The sequence below is a fragment of the Rhea pennata genome, chromosome 2 (assembly GCF_028389875.1).
Source record: "Rhea pennata isolate bPtePen1 chromosome 2, bPtePen1.pri, whole genome shotgun sequence".
NCBI lineage: Eukaryota > Metazoa > Chordata > Aves > Rheiformes > Rheidae > Rhea > Rhea pennata.
In genome coordinates, this window is record NC_084664.1 from 58,179,422 (window position 1) to 58,199,816 (window position 20,395).

Below are 20,395 nucleotides of genomic sequence, written 5' to 3' on the forward strand. Positions count from 1 at the left end.
GTGGATTTTTTTTTTCCTGCTATCTAACACATCACCCGTAGTACCTGGCTTATAATGCAGCTCTGCTCTCTCACTGGGTGAGAGAAATGGTTAAATGGGTCTATAGGCTACCTTGCTTTTGCAAGCCCTGTGGCTCTGGCACCCCTCTCCTCTGACGGTCCTCTCTATGCTATTTGACCTAATATAGAGAGAACAGTACTTTGGTGGCTGAGATCTGCCTACAGGTCACAAGTACACCATGAATTCAAAGAAGAAACGCTTCTGTTTGGAGTCTTTGCTCTCAAATAGCATAGCGGGCCACAAATGGCACACAGAGCTTGGTGAATCAGAAATACTGCCCTATGGCTGCAGCATACTCACAAGCACAGTGAGTTAAATCCTAGCTAGAGAAAAACCTCAAACTTTCTTGAAGCTGGAAAACAGATGAAATCACTGCACAAGTCAGATAGACAGAGACATTTCATATGTGTGTTCCTAAAAGCCACCTAGCTAAAAGTAAAGCTTGAACTGAAAACACTATTCAACATGACCTGTTTGACCAGAGAGGCAAGAGAAACTTTACACTTTACATTTAAGCAATGCGCACTGCGAATCACTCAGGAGAATTAACAGTAAGAGCCCTTCAATGCTAGTAAAAGGTGAAGGGTTTTTTTTTAATTATTTTTTTATTTATTTTTTGTGATGTGCCCACGTGCTTTCATACTTTGACATTTCTGTTTCATTCTACAAGCCTATGAAACTGGGAGACAATTCAGCAGTTACAGAAGTGGAACAGCTACCACAGCGCTGCAGGAAGGAAGGAAGGAACACACCACAAAAATTTTTTTCAGACAGATTGCCACCATATAGCTTGATCTTTACTAATAAAGCCAAAGAACAAAAACATGAGCATTTTTCCCTTTTTTTGCGTAATAAGCATCTCCATTTTTAACACTAATGCATTTTTGCAATATATGGACTATTACACATGGACAAGGCAAACTAGGGAATATTAAGACTTTTTTTCCCACATTTTAGTTTGATGTGATTTCTGAGAACAACATTTTCAAATGTGTTGGTGAAATGCATTTTTTCACCCCCTTCACACAACATCCTTTTTTATTGGGCCACCTGCACATCACAAAGCTGCCACGAGCACAAAGGAGGAGTCATGAGGGAAGTCACGTCAAAACGATGAGGCAGATGAGTTGTCCTGAGCTTCCTGACTTTATGCATTATGTTTCCAGGCTTGCTCAATTCCAACATGATTTTCTGAAGGAAGACAGTGCCAGGCCTAACCACAGCAGAAGAGTGGCCACAACACAGAACGAGCCAATAGCTGACCTGCTCGTTATTTTGACTGCTGCACTCAAGTGCCCCAGAGAGCTGCTCAGTATTAATCTAAGTGTGTACATACACCTATACAGTTTTTTTTAAACAAAGTTTTACTTCTCATTGGGCCCCTGACAGCCAAAATTACCTCCCACAGCTGCCATTCAAGCTCAGTAGCCAAGAAAGCTTACAATCACTGAATGAAAACAAAATGTAGAGAGGGAAGAAAGAGGAGAGGGAAGAGAGGAAAAAAAGAACATAAAACAATAAAACAGAGGAGCAGGCTGCGTTCTACCTCCCCTGCTCTGCTTTTGTAGTTAGGATTTCTGTGGGACTTCATCCTGGACCAGTTTCCTCACTGGAACATTTATGGGCTGGATCAATGATACACCACGATGAAAAAAGAAATATAAAGACACAGTGTGCTTGCTAAGGAGACACATCTGAGATAGATAGCCTCCACTGGTACCCTCTGCATACATCCTGGAATCAGCTCTCCCAGCTCCTCACTGATCCCTTCACGTCCTCCCTCTCTGCTTAGGTTCGTTTCCCCGCAGCCGCTTTCCACGCAGCTTCCCTCCTTCCTGTCACCTTTCAGAAACTTCCCTCTTCCTTGGCTGTACAGGTGCAGCTGGGCTCAGAGCCTCATCTTCTACCCTTTGCCAGTGGGGTGGAAAATTTCCTCCTGCTGCTCCCACCCTTCAGTCCTACTGACAGATCAACACAAGCGCTACGCTGTGACACGAAGCTGCCCCTGCACTGGCACGGCCTCTATTGCCTAGCAGAACTCAATCAGGAGATTATTAACATCCGGCTGGATTTGGCAACAGATACCATAAAGTTCAAGGAAGCCACTTGCTGCCATTCAGAGATTTATGCAGGAGCCACAATGCATTTCCAAGCATGACTGCAAATGCTAGAGCTCAGCAGATGGCTCACAGGTCATATAAATCCCAGTGCACGCCTGAAAGGTCAGACAAAGTTTCTCCATCTGCCACACTCACACCCAATGTAAGATATCAATTAAAATAAGCACCTGGAATGACAGAGCACAAGGAGAGCCAGAAGGGGGTGAGTGGGAAGAGGACAACAGAGCTTAAGCAAGTGAGAGAATGCTCCACCTACTTACCTTTTTCAAATAGTAAGTGTACTTATTACATGGAAAACATAAATGTGCTGTAAATATTCTTGCCTTAAGTTCCACTTCTCCTCCCAACTTAAGAGTATGGAGGCAGAATTGAGGAATACCTTGCCAGTAGAAGGAAGGACTAGTACCACTACCACACTACAACAAGAAGCAAAGCACTAACAGCACAGTTCAGAAATAGGGACAAAATAATTTTTCTCTTTTGTTTTCAATTTAAGATGATGTAAACTTTACTCACAATTTCTAGTAACAGCTTACATATCGTTCCTTAACTCTTCAGCTACCTCCATGAGCAGCTGATATTTATTGCTCCTGTCACACTACCTGGGATAATGCAGTGGGGCTGGAGGCAAACGGAACAAATTACCTCCTTGTTCCAGCAGCGACAGTCATCCTGAGTTACCAGCCATGAGACACTGCTCTGCCTCCCCTCGCTACTCCTTTGCATGTTATATGATGTAGGATGGATTTATTGCAAATCCAACTAAACAGAGATGAAAAGTATAACTTGCTGTTCCTGCTCTGCTCAAAAAACAAAAACAACCAACCTCCCCCCTGCCCTGACCAACAGGTCCCTGCAAACCTAATAAATTCCTGAAAACTGAGATGATCTCATACCACTTCTTCAAACAAGGTTGATCTGCATTGTCCCAGCTTCTAGGGGCTGTGTAGAAAAATGCAGAAATGTGAACATAAAGAATTTCTTCTCATTTTAAAGTACCAGCTCACCAATGAAACCAGGCACTGTCTTACACTGGCTGTTCAGCATGAAGTGGGACTCTGTGGATAATCACACTGCAGAAAGCAACACTGCTGTTGTGAGTCATGCACAAAGGGACAGGACTGAGATTCACAGAGAGAACAGCTTTTTGCTTACAATAAAAGACTCACATCAACAGACAACAGTGATAAACATGCAGAGCATGTGAAAGACCTGAAGACGACAAATGCAACGAAAGTTCAAACTTGACTTCTCTTGTCCTACATATGAAGGTGTCACTTTAACAGAACTTAAATGTGTCTTCTTCTTATCCATGCTCTAGTGATTTCACAGTCCTCTGGGGCAGAAGGGAGTAGGAAAAGGAATTTATCCACCTGTGACTTTAGGATCGAGTTGGTTCAGTATCGGAGGCACTAAACAGTCTTGTCACTTTTGGCATAGTTCCCTTTCAAAACGATCCCTTAGCTATCCTGTTCCACTTTGTTTTCCCTCCTTTGAGGTCCAAGTTCAAATGCTGGAAACTGGGAAGTCTCCGGTACTGAAATATCTGAGAGGAAGTGAATAGCTCCGGCCATCCCTAAAACATAACAAGAAAGAGATTCTTGTGCATCTTGGACATAAAAAGAGCAGAGCTGACAGCAAAGGCAAGAGCACCTGTTAGAACACCTCCTTGCTAGAGCATTCTGAATTGGTGAACCTTGTGCCTTTGGAAAGCCAAACTCATCTGTACTTTGACCAGGAAACTCAAGTTTCACTCAAAAAGATCAAAGGCAGGAACAAAGTTCTCTCTGCAATAGTGTTTTCAGCTGCACAGTCTCAAAGCTACTTCAGTTAGAAAAAAAAAGTCCCGCTTGGACTGTCTATCACAATTTGAGCAGATCTCACTTAAAATCTTGCTTATTTAGGGTCTATCAAAGACATTCCACTGTTTAAGAAACAAAGGCAAAACTTTTTGTTTTTGTGATGTACTGATTAATTTATTTACTATTTATACAGAGAGCACGGGGAGTCTGAAGCATTAACAGCAGCATCAACCCACAGAACTCTTAGGGTGACAGAAGGCAGATCCACCCTACAGCAGGACAGCACACCGTTGTATACAACTGCTGTATACAGTAACTACAAACTCAGTTTTATAATCACATTAAAATTCTATTGTCTGAACCACTGACCTTCCTGAAATGCAAGTATCCAATATAAATGAAATGAGTAAGAGAAGACATACAACTTCCAGTTTAATCCCACAAGGGGCACATGCAGCTCACAATGGAAGTGTGCCTGTGTGCACAGGTGTGCAGAACTGGACAACTTCAAATATGATTTTGGCTACATAACCAATCCAAAAATTGTCCAAATTTAAGACTTAAAAATCTTTCCAAAAAACAAGTCACTGACATTTAAAAATTGTAAAAAGCCATGCAGTCACCATTAAGGCACAATGCATCTTGACTACTGTTGACATTACTCTGCATCCTCAACAAATTTCAAAGCTTCCAACCTAAAAATTTCATGTCTACTTTTTGCTTCCACAAATGCATGCAAGGGTTCCCTCGGGAGTAAGAATAATTATCCTTCTCTAAATACAGAGTCATTGTGTTAATATTTATAAGGGACGCAAAAAGCTACTGCTCTTTGGTGTTAACTCATGGGCTTGGCTTATTTGTAAAATAATCCTTTTTTGTCTGCTGTAATTCTATATATTTGTGATAGGTGGCACACTAGGTTCACTGTTCACAGAGCAGCAGAGCTATTTTAAATCCTGCTTGGGCTATAATTCCTTGCTATTGTGTTTCTAAAACAAAGATTTACAAGATAGGGATTAAAATATAAATTGCATCTAAAAAACAAAAAGCTCCAGAAAAGTATTTAGGAAAACCTTTATACCTTTATAACCCTAAATAACTCAGTATTTCTTTTCTGTTTGAGTAATTTGGGTTAATGTTAAAACTAGCTTTTACTTGCTTTAGTATTGCAGCAGAGAAGATTCAGTTCTGACAAGTCAACATCAGCCCCAAAGCTGCTCCTCTGCCCAGTCCCTGTCCAACAATGCCTGCGATGCAAAACTGCTGCCCAGACTTCTTGCCTGCTTTACACTGAGAGGCATTAGCACAGGGGACAATGACAGTGGCACTGACTTTACATTGAAAACTGCTCAAACGCAATTAAGAAAGTGTGAGGTGTTCTTCCCCCCCCCCTTTTTTTTAGGGGAAGAGGAAAGGGTGTGTGTGGGGGGAGGGGGGCTCTCCCCTTTTCTTTTTTATTTTCTTTTTAATAATACTGGCACCCACCAAAAATTTCCCGACTCCCAAACATGTGTTGTAACTGCCAAGTTGCCATTCCTTCCCATGTAACACAGTACCATCACTTTACCTTCAAAGAGTGAATAAGGTCGGTCAGGAATACGACATCCATGTGCACCATACTCCAAACACCATTCAGCAAACTGCAAAGGAGGTAAAAGAAAAGGGATTTTATTTAGCTGTTTTGGTTTTGTTTTTTAATTAAGACTATTAAATGCAAGCTTGAACATCTGCAAGGGAAAACATTTTAATAGGTATTAAGTGTGAAAATAGAGGAAAAACACAGCACTCCCTGTCCAAAATTAATTTGTTGCACTTTAATCATAACAAGACTGCAGTCAGATTTTAGGATAACTGAAAATGTACTTCCACAACACAGGTTTCAGTTCCACAACACTGTAAATAGGTAGGCTGTACTTACTTAACTTCTTTTTTAAAAACTGACTCTGCCACACCTCAGTGGAAAATGCTGTAAGAACATACAGATACTTCAGTTTCAGGGGCAAAAATCTGCTAATACTATAGTATCAGCTCCATCTCTATCTCAGTGCTTAATCTATCCTTGTGCTCAGCACCTAAATGCTATTAATGGCATTTGTTTTCTTCCACTTCCACACACCAATCTAGAATCTTAAATCTCCAGTTGACATTACTTAGCTTTATTTCTCTCCCCAAGCCTTATGAAAAATCATTGTAAATATAGTTAGACAATTATGGTTTTCCATATTTTCTTGCAGAAGATGAAATACCATTTACAAAAGTCAACAGGATCTTTCTTTTGTTTGATCAACATTACTGCAGTAGCTACATCACCCATACATCAGTTGCAAACTGCATCTGGATCAATTTAATGGCAACAATCTCATTCTTCATTATAGCTCGTGAGCATATAGGGGGGCCACATTTCCCTAGCATTTCTATGCTTTGAAGCAAAGCGCCGCTTATTCAAAATGCGGTGGTAAAAGTACAAGATTCAGGCAAAGCAAAGGACTGAGAGGACTTTTCCTGCAATTAAGGCAGACTGCTAGCAGACACCTTATCCTGCTCACTAGAGGGGGCTCCAGCTCTACCATTTGAGACACCTGACATGTAAACACACTCCCAGAACCAGTTATCAATCTGTCAAACAGCAGGATAAAGGCTAGTATCTCTCCCCTTTTCCCCCTGCTACACTCTGCTTAAGTGTTTACTGTGGGGTGAGTTTCTTTGTTTGGGGTGTGTGTGAGAGGATGTCTTGAGGAAACACAGTAAAAAACCCACAAATACAAACATAACACTGTTATTGAGAAATGATAAAAGTATTTTTGGGCCCCTCACAGGTATAAGTCTTACAACCAAAGTGTAATTATCAACATAATCTTCTCTTGTATCTGAGGACAGAACATGTTTATGGCATGTTTCTAAACTATAATTAATTCTTGCACCATCCCAATCTTATTGCATACTAGCCTTTATTATCATTGCCAGCACAGGAACTGTAACAGAAATAAAGAAAATTTGCCCAAGGCTACTGAGGGAAAGCACAATCATCACATCAAATTTCTTAGCTTCAGTCCAACTCACAGATCCAGTAGGCCACACTAATTTCTTTAATAAACTGCGGGGGGGGGGGGGGGTCTCTTCTAGTAAGAAAGCATTTGCCACCTTTTGTCATCCTGGCTGACCAGGCCTGCAATCAAGAAACAGCTTTTTTAGACCTTGTGAGTTCTGGGGGGAGTATGGGGAGCCCCCATCTAATAACACTGAAACCCCAAAAGTGAGAAGTGCAAGCCAGTGATGAGCAATTGTCTTTCAAGCTTTTCTAATTCATTGTACCAGTGTATCAGCTCCTGAGAGGTAAGTAGGGATTCCTGGCCAGATTCCTTCCCCTTGACCTCATGTCTGTGGTGTGAGCAAACACCTCTGGGAGGAAAGCCATCTAGTTCCCTCAGTCACATGCTTGCAGGTACCAACATAACTGTATGCTCTTGCTCATAGGCAAAAGATTTTTAAGAATGCCAGACATGAATTCCTTTGCCAATTTCAAAATTTCCCCTGCAAGAGCATAAAGGGCCTGTTCAAACGCTGGAGATGCTAAAATGCAGATTCACTGCAAATACACTTCCAGTCGTGACTACAGCGGGCAACTCCTGCAAACGGTCTTTGGCCAGCTTATCATATCTTGTCAACATGATTTCAGTTATGTAACTGAGTCTCTTGCCTTGTCTGGCTTTAAGACAGCGACGCTCTCTTTTCTCTGGCTTTGTATGGTGGAACTGCAGGTCTAGATCTCCCTGTACCATGCTTCTTTTTAAGGTCAACTCTTAAACATTAGCTGGAAAATTGCAAGAATTCAAGGACTGTGAAAATACTCAGCTTTCCTAGTAAAGGAAAACAAGAACTTATGCAATACTGCAAAGAAGTATTTGAGCAGATGAATCTGCTACATCATATTAGCAATAGGTTGAAATTGCAGAAATGCTGTTTCATAGGACCTCTTGAGGTCACCTAGTTCAGCCTTCTTGAAGTAGGACTGGTTAGACAGAGCTACCCCAGATCAGGTCAGCCAAAGCTTTCTCTAACCAAGCCTTGAAAACCTCCAAGGATGGATTCCATGAGCTCTCTAAGCAACCTGTTCAAGTGCTGCACTGCCCTCCTAGGATGTGTAAGTAAGTGATGTCTATGTGGATGTAGAATGAAAACAAAAACCGAACGTAAAATAAAAATGGTTAAAATAATCTTTCCACCTGATTTTATGTAGTTCAGAAGCACTAGTAAGGTAGTTACCACCTACATTAATATAGTTACATTACCTATTAAGGCAGAAATCTTACTTCGCTTAACTAAGCTTTCCCAACCATGTTTCAAGATGGGCTGGGCATCTACAGTTGAGAACCTTTGTATGAATGAAAGCTTGAGAATAAAGGAATGGGAGTGCTGGACTGCTAAAAAAGTCTCTTACATAACAAGATCACCGGATTATTTTACATACATTGATTAAATTAAAGTAAAATTATGTTTACTGACTACTTGGCACTCAACTCTTTCTTCTACCCTTTCACCCACCGAAAGCCCCAATGCATTTCTCTCTCGATCTTCTGCTATTTTCTGATCTTTCAGCTTTACTTAGGCTAGAACAGAACGTGATGTAAGATGTCTTGTAACAGTAACTCATATCTGCTGAGCTAGGTTTCCCACATATTTAAACTAATTAAATGGTCTACACTTAAGTCAGCAGCAAACACAAGTTTCTCAACTCTCTCTTCTGTTCTCTCCAGTCCAGACTGGTCCGTCTAAACTAAGAAGGCTGAACAGTGTGAGGGATGTTTGAGTCCAAGAAAGTGAGGAAACCCCACAGCCAAGGCTGTGATTTCACAGGCTCTCACAGGCAATGTGAACAGAAGTGCAATGCCAACAGGAACTGCCAACACTGCCCAGAGCCACAAAAGATTATCAAAACAGAGGATAACCGGAGAGCCTGACAGCTGTGCTGAGAACACTGTATGCTTGGTATTACTGCTCCCATGTCAGCAGAGGCTGGGTGCACAAGTAACACAAAGTAACACGTTCCCTGTAGTAGTCCTTTCTTTTAAAGCTCTGCTGACTAACAAGGACAGGCTGCGAGTGGAGATGAATACAATGGCTGTACTCATGGCCAGTGATCACCCAAGGGCATCTGGCAAACAACTCATCAAACTTGGCATTATGCTACTTTTAAACAGCCCTCAGCTAAATCATTAGGTATGCGATATGAAACTCTCAGCTAAATCAGTATATATGCAATATGAAATTTCGTATCAATGCATTAAGTTGAAAAAAGTTCCTGGGAGATCTGGTAATAGCAGCAGAGAAAACCTTCTTTGGTGGTGACTGTCAGCACAGTAAGAGATGAGAGCAAAACCTGGAAGTTTCTGGTGGAAGAATTCAGAGTGTGTCTTTCTCTGCAATTAATGAAAAAAATCTAAATGAGCAGTTTAATAACTGCAATTCAGAGCCCTGCAAGCCCAAAACAGCCACCAGTCTGCAAACAAATAATTACAAAAGACTACAATAGTATTGCTTGAGGAGCTGAGAACAGAAGCAGATCTCTCAGTGGAATAATTAGACTAAATAACATCTATCTATTATTGTTCAAGCAGACTGTTTTTCAGACTCCACTTTCTTCTTCTGAATATGTGTTCAGTTCCTCGTCCTTCTGACAGAGCAAAACGTATCTTTTTCCAAATGTTCTATACATTAAAAAGAATACACAGTTTAAGTATGACAATCCAAGTGTGTGCAACAGGGAGCACATGATGGCACACTGTTGTTCCACCTCATCTCGCAATGGGTCAGTTCCAGAACTAGCACGTAACACCTATTATGATCACAGTTTATTCTATTTACACAAGCATTATAACATGAAAGGGAGCACTAATTTTGTTGGGATGCAGCATAGCTCACCTTGCAAGCTCGGTAGAGGTACTTTTTGTCCTGAGTTAGGTTATAGAGAGATAAGAAGGAGTAGCCATTGCCAGCAGTACCATGGCAGATCCCATATCCTTTTCTCAGTAAACCCCTCTGCCAGATGACATCACTACACTCCATTGCATCTTTCAAGTATTTATCCTCTTTAAAGGTCTGTGGAACAAAAACAAACAAACCAACAAAATGGCACACATAAATTAAGTACTAATGAAAAGGAAAGGGAGGACCTATGTGATGTTTTGCTTTTTTTCCTGAGGTTTACCATATGCAATTTATTTGGGATTTTTATAACACATCCATTATAGAAATACCTTTCCTCTCCTACTCAGCTGTTTCCCCTTCCTCTGCAAGAAAAAAGAACTTCCTCATTTTTTTGTTTCTGAAATCAGGACCCAAGAGAAAAAAAAAAGCTCAACTTCAGGACCTTCAGTTCTACCCCTATAATCTAATTGAAGAGTGCCTTGCTCCTTGTTTGTATTTTTGCCATCTCCATTCCCAAACCATGACATCATTTGATTTAATCTATAGAAATGTAATTCTTGTGTCCAAGAAAATGTAACATAGAATAGTGGCCATCAAATCCGGTCCTGAAGGGCTTAGTCGTAATCTTTCTGGCCACTACTTGCAAGTTACTCACCAGCAGCTTCTAATCCCATGTTGAAAATGCCTCTTTGCATAGCACAGTGCTCCTTCCTCTGCCAAATAGAGGAGCAAGAACACTCCATTACCTTGATTAGTATTTGTATTGGAGATATTCAGAGGTACTAGTTAGTTTGGGTGAAGGCCCAATCTTGTAAAATTTATTGCAATTGAAGAACACCCTAAAAGCATGAAAAGCACATCAATAGAGCAGAAAATAAAAAGAGTAGTTAGCTGAACAGCACCAGACACTTCCATCTTTGTAAGACTGCTTTCTGCTCTCCTTTGCCTGGGTCACTCTACAGGCTAACAAGAAAAAAAAATAACAGCAACTGATGCACTGTTGTAGATGTAGTCCTTCAGGTGGTGTATCCTCTACAATGATGCTCTTTAATAATATAATAAAAGCAATTAACATGCAAGATTCTTAAATATACACGGTTTTTGCAAATAAAGTCCCTCTCTGAATAGGGTTTGCCTCTTATTCTCAGCTCAGTCATAACATTTCAGATGAAGGCCTAGCAACAGCATTTGTTTTCCAGGACAAACATTGCTCTCTGCTGTCCCAAGTCTCTTTACTGGGAATGAAAGCACAGCCAATAAAATACTCTTTCTTATCGCTTCTTCAAAAAGCAGATTAAAGAGTGTAAGAAAAGCAGCATATGCCTCAACACCTTAAAGACAGATGGAAGCCAGAAAGGAGACTGCTAAACAGAACTTGGTTCTTTCCCTCTTATCTCCTGAATAACATTTTTTGCTGGGGAGAGCATCACACTGGAAAGGAAGAAGTCTGCAGCCTCAAGTCACCTCCCAAAGAGAAGGCAACTGTTACTGCCATTGCATTCAGCAGTGATGTCAGATGTTTATAGTTCACTTTTCAGGTAGCATCAAGAGTAATCATTCCACAAACCAAGCTTGCTTTTCATCAGCCCTCCCAGAGGCTGACGAGGGAATCTGCCAAGGAGAGCTGTCACAAGCAGGAATCAATTTACATAAATTTAATTAAATTGCATGTTTTCAAATATCATGTAAATCAGAAGTGCACAACGCAAGAGAGAGAAAGCCTAGTTAAGAATGGACAGGAGCAAACAGGAGGCTAGTGGTAGCTTCGGGGTTGAATTTATCCCATATAGTAGGGGCCTAGCATCTTTGTTCTGACATTTATATTAAGTTCTCAAGTGCTGGATCTTAATAATGGAGTAGTTCATGGAAGAGATTCTTCAGCAAGACACATGAACCTACACCTCCAAAAAACAACACCATTTTTATAACACATGGGGTGAAGACTCAAAGAATGTAGGTCAGTGGTCTCAGAATCAGGATTCCGGTATCAGAATGTTTAAATACATGTCCTTTCCAAGAAAGCCTGAAGTCTAGCAACTGCTAACACTCTGAGAAACAGATTTACCTACTTCTTTACAAACATAACTATATAAGGATTTTGAGATTTCTAGATACCTGCTATAGAGTTCTGGCTTGAAAGTCTAGACTGAGAAAAATTTAGAATGCAAGCCTTAAAATCTAATAGGCCTATGTATAGGTCTCTATATAAGAATATATGTATAAATATACGGAATGATTCACCTTATAAGCTTGCATGAGCATGTGGATGACTCCAGGAGCACCATGGCACCAGTGAACCAGTCTGTCAGTTTCATTGCTCAGTGATGATGGGTAATTTCCAGATCTGAATTTTTTATGACGCACATAGTCAATGCTCGGCTTCACCAGCTCCGTCAGGGTCTCCTGATCCACATTTGCAATTGGCTAAAGATAACATAAAAAAAAAAAAGTAGAAACAAATCGAGTATCAACACTTAATTCTGTAGTCTATTTTAAAGCACTCTACACGTATGTGCCCTTGATCCAAATTCTTTGAATCACTTCATACAGATTGAATTAATGTCTGTTCACAATACCCATGTGAAGAGTGTTTTTACAGCTCCTGGAAAGATGAAGAAATTGGGGCACTAAGTTGTTACTTGGCTTCCTTGACGTGACACAGAAAGACTGTGGACGGATTAAGAACAGAATACAGATTCCAAGACTCCCAGGCCTCTATTTATACCTTAAAATAAGAGAGAGAACTTACAGGAAGAAGATTTTATAGATTAATTGCTTATAGTAGATATTTAAAACACAGCAGGTTACACGTTTTGTTTTAAAAATAACCAGCATAGACAAACCTGTCATATTTCCCAATAAACAAGGCAGAGTACAGTGGCATATCTGGCAAAAAGTTAAAGGAGGTTAATGTTTTCCATCATAAACAAAACTCTCTGAAGTTATGGACTATAAAACCAGTAATTTCAATAAATGAATTTAAATGTTCAACTGTGAACACAGCAGACAGATCACAGACCATCAGGGCTAGCTTTCGCAAAAACACTTACGTACTAAAAGTGCCATTTGGTATTTTCAGAAGGAACAGCTACCTCTTAAGGTACTAATATCTTTGTGAATCTCACCCTTAAAGTGCTCTTCTGGACTTTGTTTCTCATCACTTTTATCTAGTTTACATTCTTGCTGAAAGAATATATCCATTGATCTGTGTTCTCCTTGTAGATAAAGGTTTGAAGCTGAGTTTCTACTGGGGTCTGCTACTGGTCTACTGGGGTTGTCTTCTGAAGTTGTTCTTAGTTGTTCATTTCTCTATCAGTCTATTTTACAGTATTTTCATAACAGAACTATTTATATTTACCCTAGGCTACATGGTATCTGAAATTCCTGCAAGCTATGGGAACAAATGCAGAAACTGGAGCTACAGGAGCTAATAATTAATTAATCTTTGTAGCAGACTCAGTGTCATAGAATTTTATTTCCACGAACTCCACTATATTTGCATTCACTAGGTGAGCACCCTGCTACAATTCACACTCTTTTAGCCAAATGAAGAATAACTTTAAATAGCTGTATTTTCAGTAACCCAAAATAAACCATAAGCCTTTTCCTTGCTCAGTCAGGGGAGCTTTACTAGGCTCCTATTTATCAGTATCCTAGAATAAAGCCCACCTCTACACTTTCATGCATGGAACAGAAATCTTCACACTGTTCATCAGAAGCACATCACAAAACAGATCACTTGTTCATGAAGAACATCCTAGAGCTGATCACATCTCACTCAGGCATCAACCTGTGGGGTACAGCAGTCTCTCAGACGAATTCCTGCTTTTGGATTTTGATGTTATACTGGATCCCTGCAGCAGAAGGCAAGGCAGAGAGGCACCAGCAATAAATGCTACTCAGTCTAGAGTTCTGCAAGGCAAGCACAGCCTAGTCCACAGCTGAATTGTGTCCCTCCTTGTGAGGTAGACCCAAGAAAAGCAGAGCTTTTTACTAATCTTCTTTCTCACCTTTGTGCTTCCGCAAAGCTCTGAGCACAAGCAAATTCTTTACCTTTAAGTTGCTGAGGTTCCCAGCAACAGCTGCTAACACCAAAAAAAGTAACTACTGACCTGTGCCCTAGATATCTGGTCAAGAGCAGTGATATACAGACTATTTTGCCTTAGAGTTCATGAAGGGCGCTGGGACTGGAGACTCCTTAGCTAGCATTTCAGATTTCCCACTCTGCTTATCAGATGAGTTATTTAACACTACTGAGCACTTATTCTTCTACCTGTAAGCTGATCCAGCAATACATGTATCTTCATAAAGGTGTTTTACAGAAACAATGGTCAGTGAGTGGCTTTCACATCTCAACTGCTATTATGTGTGATGTTCATTTTCATTTATCAAAAAAAAAAAACACACAACCAACTGGACTCCTGATTTTTTTGCTGAAAAATTCCTCATACAGAGGAGGAGTAATGGGGGAAAGAATGGACTCTGATATGTCATCTTCCTCTGCAGTAGATGACTCAGCTTGGCATGACTCACAATATTTAATGTGGGATGAAAAGACAGTAATCTAATGCTGCATAAACAATGACTTTGTGGTAATTCTTAAAAGCAGTACTTATTTTTAAAGGAAAAGATAGTTATGATTATAACATATGTACACAGAGTAGCTTCTGCTTAAACCAAAAACACTGCAAAATCATTTCTGTTATCAATCCTGAATAGAAAATAAAGGATGGAGCCTTTAAAGAGGCTTCCTTAAAGTGAAGGAAAGTTTAAAGTGAAGTGAAAATAAGAACACCTAAGTCAGAACAGCGTCAGGCTAAGTTAGATGACCAGAGCAGAAAACAGCTATATTCAGATTCATATATGATCCCAAGCAGGAGATCAGTAGCCACCTCCACAGCAAAGTCAGCCCAGTTAGCCTGAGCTACTGGTGGAAGTGGTTTGAGCTAAGCTGAAGCAGACAAGGAGCCGTCACAAAGTCTTTTGCAAGTGAGGAATGGCTGAGCAGTGGCAACACTAATACCACATCAGTCACTTCTGCAGCGAGTGTTCATACATAGCTTTAGGCTACAAAGACTTACGTTCCTTCCACTTGCCTGAAGGAAAGTCATTCTGCATGAGCTGGTATGAAAATTAACATTTACAGAGATGCACCAACTGCCAGCACCTTTCAAAACCAGAAGAAGGTACAATATAAATTTTGTTGCTCTATAGCCATCTTTTTTAATGAATTTGAATACTATTTCCAGGCCTTACAGGGAAGAAAAAAAAAAAAAAAAACACACAACTCAGGTCTGTTTTTCAAATATCAGAATCCTATTTGAGAATCTCTTATGGGGGGCAGAAAAAAACAAATTTAAGTATAGGAAAGAGCAGGCATACAGATAAGAGACATCTCATGAAGTACTACAGAAAGAGCACATCAGGAGTCATAAACACATTAAAAAAATAAACAGACATTTGGAGTAGAGGATGGAAGAAGAGGAAGAATCTCAAAAGAATAAAAGCATACTGGAGATCAATGTGTGATTAAGGAGAAAGTTTCCCAAGAGCTTTAAGATAGTGAAAAAAAAAACCCACAAGATAAGAGAGGGAGGGCAGGAGAAGAAGAGACATCAGCAATGGAGCTGGTTAAAAATAACAAAAAACTGAAGATAAAGAGTGATGGATGGTGAGTAAGGGGATATTTAGGTGGTCTAAACCTGCAGGCATCAGAAGAGTAGGTACGGAATGACAAAAGGCACCTGCCTTTTTCTATTAAGGACAGAAAACCTCCGCTCTTAGAACTGCAGCACTCTGAACTGCAACTCATTCGCAAGAAACGGTATACATACTCTGGAGCAAGAATATATGTTCCAGTCAAGTAAACAGAAAGCCCTGCTGACATATCTGAATAAGCTGCAGAGAATCAAGTCCCTTAGCTGGAGGCAGGACAACTATGTTGGTGAAGCCTTGCTGCTGAGAGGCGAAGCTTAATTCATCCCAGTGCCACTTTATATGAGCCACAGTTTTATTCTGCTACCAAGGCCAGAGCTAACATCTCTGCACAGTTCTGCATCTAACTCTAATCTGTGAGACCATGAGCTAGCACAAAATTACACTGCATGTGCACAAAAGCTGAAGAGGAGATCTTCTGATGCAAAACAAGACAACACTGGTGTTGTCACCCCAACCCAAAGAATGTGCCTTACCTGCATTAGCATGTAATAGATCCCAGCTACACCATGGGCTGCTCCGACATATTGCTTCCTATGCCACTGGTACAACAGAGGGCAGCGGTCTGTTTTACGTTCCTCCTTTGAAAAGTTCTTTCCCGAATCAATAATGGCATCTATTACCTAGGAAAGAGAACATTCTCCTTCTGTCTCACTTGCTTTTATTCAGAGGATTTTAATTTGTCATGACCAAAACCACACTAAAAAATAAGCCACAATAAACCATGATATGACTACAATATTCAAGTCATGAAGTCACCCAAGACATGAGTGTTGAGGTAGAAACAGACTTTTTCTAAAAGACTTACAAATCACTTAGATCTGCAAGAATAAGAAATGAATAGTAAATACTTCCAACCACATTTTTCCCAAGCCTGCCTTCTCTGGTTTTAGTACCTACAGAAGAGTCATGCATCTTCCCCACGCTGTATTCCCTTTCTTTTCATTTAAACACTTCTGCACTTCTTCTGTAAGATTTTGCATGACAATTTCTCACCTCTGAATGGTTCAAATCTACTTTTGTGTTATATCCATTTCCGTAGCTAATAATCCCAGCTTGGATCCTGTCTACGTCCCAGCAAGGCAGCAGGAAAGAGGAGAGAGAAGCAAAGGAGGGATGGGATTGAATTTCCAGTTCCGTGTCTCTCTCTTTTCCAGACTTCCTCTCCTAATCTCTTATTTCATGAGGGGAAGTGGTTCCAGTTCAACCTTACTGATGCTGTGGCACTGGAGAGATAAAAGCATCCTACCTCTTTGATAACAGACTGAGGGATGGTGTCTGGACCAATTTCAGTATTCAGGTACAGCAAGGCATACAGGTAACCCGCTCTGCCATAAAGTAGCTCATCTGGAAGTTCAGCATCTGTGCTTATGACTGTCCTTTGGAGCTGCAACAACCTGCATGAGACAAGAGGAGGAGGAGAGAAAGAGTACCTTCCCCTGAGACCATTCTGGACTATGCATTGCACATGCCATCAATCTGACCAGAAGCAGTAAGAGTTCTGAATTAAAAACAAACCCTTGCAGGATTCTTGCCTCAGAGAGCTTATGTTTGAACAGATTTTTTTATTTCAAATTTATCTCCAAGATGACAGTCAATCACTGATAACATCAAATTCTGTTTTGTATTTCCCAGAAATCCTTTACACTTCAATGAAGGCAGATCCCTTCACTGGGATGATATGGCAACTCCCATCTCCCATCCCTAAATCAGCTTTCCAGATCTGCAGCCTCACAACATCCTTGCAGTCATCCTCAGTCCAGCTGGCTGCCAGGTCACATACAGGAGCTCTGCATGCCTGCCTCCCCCGATAGAGAGGCAACTCTGACCCAGAGCAAACATTACTCCACTTGTGCAGACAGAGCTACTGATGCAGGGGGAGTTTGTATGAGGCTGGAGAATTGCTCCAGTAAATAGGGAGCACCACCTGGAAGAAAACCCCAGGAACACCAACCTGAATGTGCTGTCAGACATCCACTCTGTTTTGAAGCAGAAATTCACAGAGAGCAATTAGATCGATTCCTAGTGCTGAATTAATCAAAGAAGTGATGTTTAAATTGTAGAAGTAGCTACAAGTTAATGAACAGTCTGATAAAAGCTTCCTGCAGTCTCTGTGAACTTTGCCCGAGCAGGACTCTCAATTTTAGAGGTGTACAAGGGGAAAAGCACTGGTAACTCCCCTTCCCTAAACAACCAAATGCTTAGCAGCCCAGTTTAGGAAGAGCACTGCTGTTATGCAGTACTGTTTTGCTTGCATCTAGTGGCAGAAGAAAACCCTGGGTTGGTCACTGTAACTCTAACTTGCTCCAGAGACTTCCTGTTAGAACTCGAACAGCCTGCCCTAAAACTGAGGTGAAGCAGAGAATCTGTTTTCCTGCCAACTCTCTCCCTGTCTCTTCGTATCTTTTCTGATGCAATGGACAATTAGATAAAAACACAGAGATGATCATGTTTTAAATTGGGAGAAAGGGGGAAGATGATCTGGATTAACATCAAATTCAATTTCCAAATCTCCCCAACAGCATTACTTGGCAGAAATGTTACCATTAACCTGTGCTGGAGCAATAAACACTGACCCAAATGGCTTGTTTGCTCTGTCACTGCTTCGTATCAGAAAGAAGTCACTCACAAAAGAACAAGCTGTATGTTATTTATCCTTCCTTGGCATTACTCATCGGACTTGGAATTATTTTCTTTCAAAATCGCCACTATTAACCTTTAATGCTCAGATTTTTATTCAGATCATACTAAACTGGACAGCTACAAGGCAAAAAGTTAAAAGCACAATCATAGATTATATTTTGACATCTAGAATGTACCACTCAGTTGGTATCATGAGTATATTTGTAAACAAAAAAAGGAGCAACAAGAATTAAAAAAAACAAACTAACCACATTTTAGTCCTCCTCCTAGAAATTACTTTCCAAGCAGAGGCTAGACTGTAAGATTTATTGTTCCTAATCTCATTTTGCTACACTCATGCTTCATGCCTTACAGCAACATTGCTTTCCCAGTTGCATTCAAAATGACATGCTCAAGTTTACTTCCAGTTCTAAAAGCAAAAGCTAACCTACCACCCTTTTCAAAATTGAGATATTCATTCAGAGACAGCTACAGAGGTTAATCTCACTAGGACTCTGAATTAGAAAGAGATTGATTAAATTTCCAAATATAACCAGAATGGAGATGCTGACATGAGGCTAATCTGCAAATTCCAGCAGCATACAGTATGCTGTTAGACTGCTAAAAGTGCACTACTGGTGCTGAATGCAAACTACATGGGGCTCCAGCGCTTCCAGCCTCGACTGGACAGCAGTCGGCTCCATACCAGCAAAGGGAAAGTCACTTCTCCAAGGAGGCTCTACATCTAGATGCGCTTTTTTAAGATATCCTCTACATTTATACTACTTTGAAAAGGAACAAAAATTTTTTTCAGGTTAGCCTTCATATCTTCTTACCTAACTAGAGCCCTTACCTTTAATAGCCAGCAAATATCTCTTCTTTGTTTTATTAAACCTTTGTTACAAATCAAGACAATGTTTCTGAGTGTTCCTAGATCCCTGCAGCACGCATGTTACGTGAGTGTAGGGCACCCACACTTCAGACCCATGCTTTACAGGAAGTGTCACATATCGCACAAGCACTACACACTGCTGCCGACAAGCATGCTGCTTTTGTTAAATGTCACTTTACTGTGACAAAATCAAAACGTACATGCACTACAAATACGTACATGCAGTACAAATATGTCCAGGGCTTCTTATCCTTACAGTGACAGAGGACTAAGGATATAAGCCAGCTTCATTAAGGAGAAGACTATTTCATACCGTTTTACTGCAAATTCATCAGAGCAGAAAGGGTCTCCATTTTTTAATCTTCTCCTCTATAACCACTTTTGCTAATCTTACTGAACTCTGTGTACAAGAAGGGCACAGCTTTTTCCACCATCAACCACTTACCTGGCAACACATTCTTTAGATTCACTGTCATTTCTCAGTTTGTGATAAACCACTGCACCCACTGCCAGGGGACCAGCATCACCACACAGAAATGTAACTCTTCTGCCATTCAGATTGCGAAGGATTCTCTTCACGTAATCAAGAGATCGCTGCAGGTGGCTCTGATTTTTCGTGACACGATACAGTTGCAGATATAAAAGGGCAATGCCTGGAACAATCACATGAAAAAGAGAAAGATTCATTTACTTTTCTTTACGGATACATCATATTTTCATCTTTATTGCCTCTGAAGCAGCAACTCAAATGTGAATGAGTATTTGATAAATTAAAAGATGTCAATCAAAGTCCTACCTTATGCAATACAAAGGCATCAGGTCTTCTATGTTAATCATATTTCTATTTTGATTATGACAAAAATCTGAATTTATCAGACTGAAATGCAGCATGGACTCACAGTTTGCAGAGAATGGTGAAAATGCATGACAGAGGCACTGAAGTCTGACAGAGAAATCACTAAAGACTTTTTCAAAAACTTAGACTAACCATTATGTGTATGACCACATACATCAGCTGTGCAATATTTATCTATTGTATGCAAGAAATATTTTCTTTCCTGTTTGAATTTTTTAAAGGATCTTTTGGTGAGCTCTTGGATTCAGCTTCCAAATTCTTTATAATCCTAAAATATATTTCTTAATGAGATTATGAGTTTCTGCAAGTTAAGCTAGTTTGTAAAAGCCAGAAAGCAAACAAGAGTCCCTGGAGAATGCTGGGAGATTAAATCAAGCTTCATTCCATCAATATCATTATGTAG

At 40.3% G+C, this 20,395-nt stretch overlaps 1 protein-coding gene across 1 annotated transcript in view; it reads right to left on the bottom strand.

The window, feature by feature from the left end:
* Nucleotides 1–651: 651 nt before the first annotated feature.
* The window catches only part of LANCL2 (LanC like glutathione S-transferase 2), a 34,897-nt gene continuing 15,153 nt past the window's right edge, over nt 652–20,395 (bottom strand). Inside the window, exons 3-9 of the mRNA XM_062569592.1 lie at nt 19,582–19,789; nt 16,872–17,019; nt 16,099–16,245; nt 12,149–12,331; nt 9,902–10,078; nt 5,550–5,622; nt 652–3,756 (exon numbers count right to left, since the gene is read on the bottom strand). Of these exons, the coding sequence (XP_062425576.1) occupies nt 3,641–3,756; nt 5,550–5,622; nt 9,902–10,078; nt 12,149–12,331; nt 16,099–16,245; nt 16,872–17,019; nt 19,582–19,789 (1,052 nt within the window). The 3' untranslated portion in view covers nt 652–3,640. The remainder of the gene's footprint in view (nt 3,757–5,549; nt 5,623–9,901; nt 10,079–12,148; nt 12,332–16,098; nt 16,246–16,871; nt 17,020–19,581; nt 19,790–20,395) is intronic.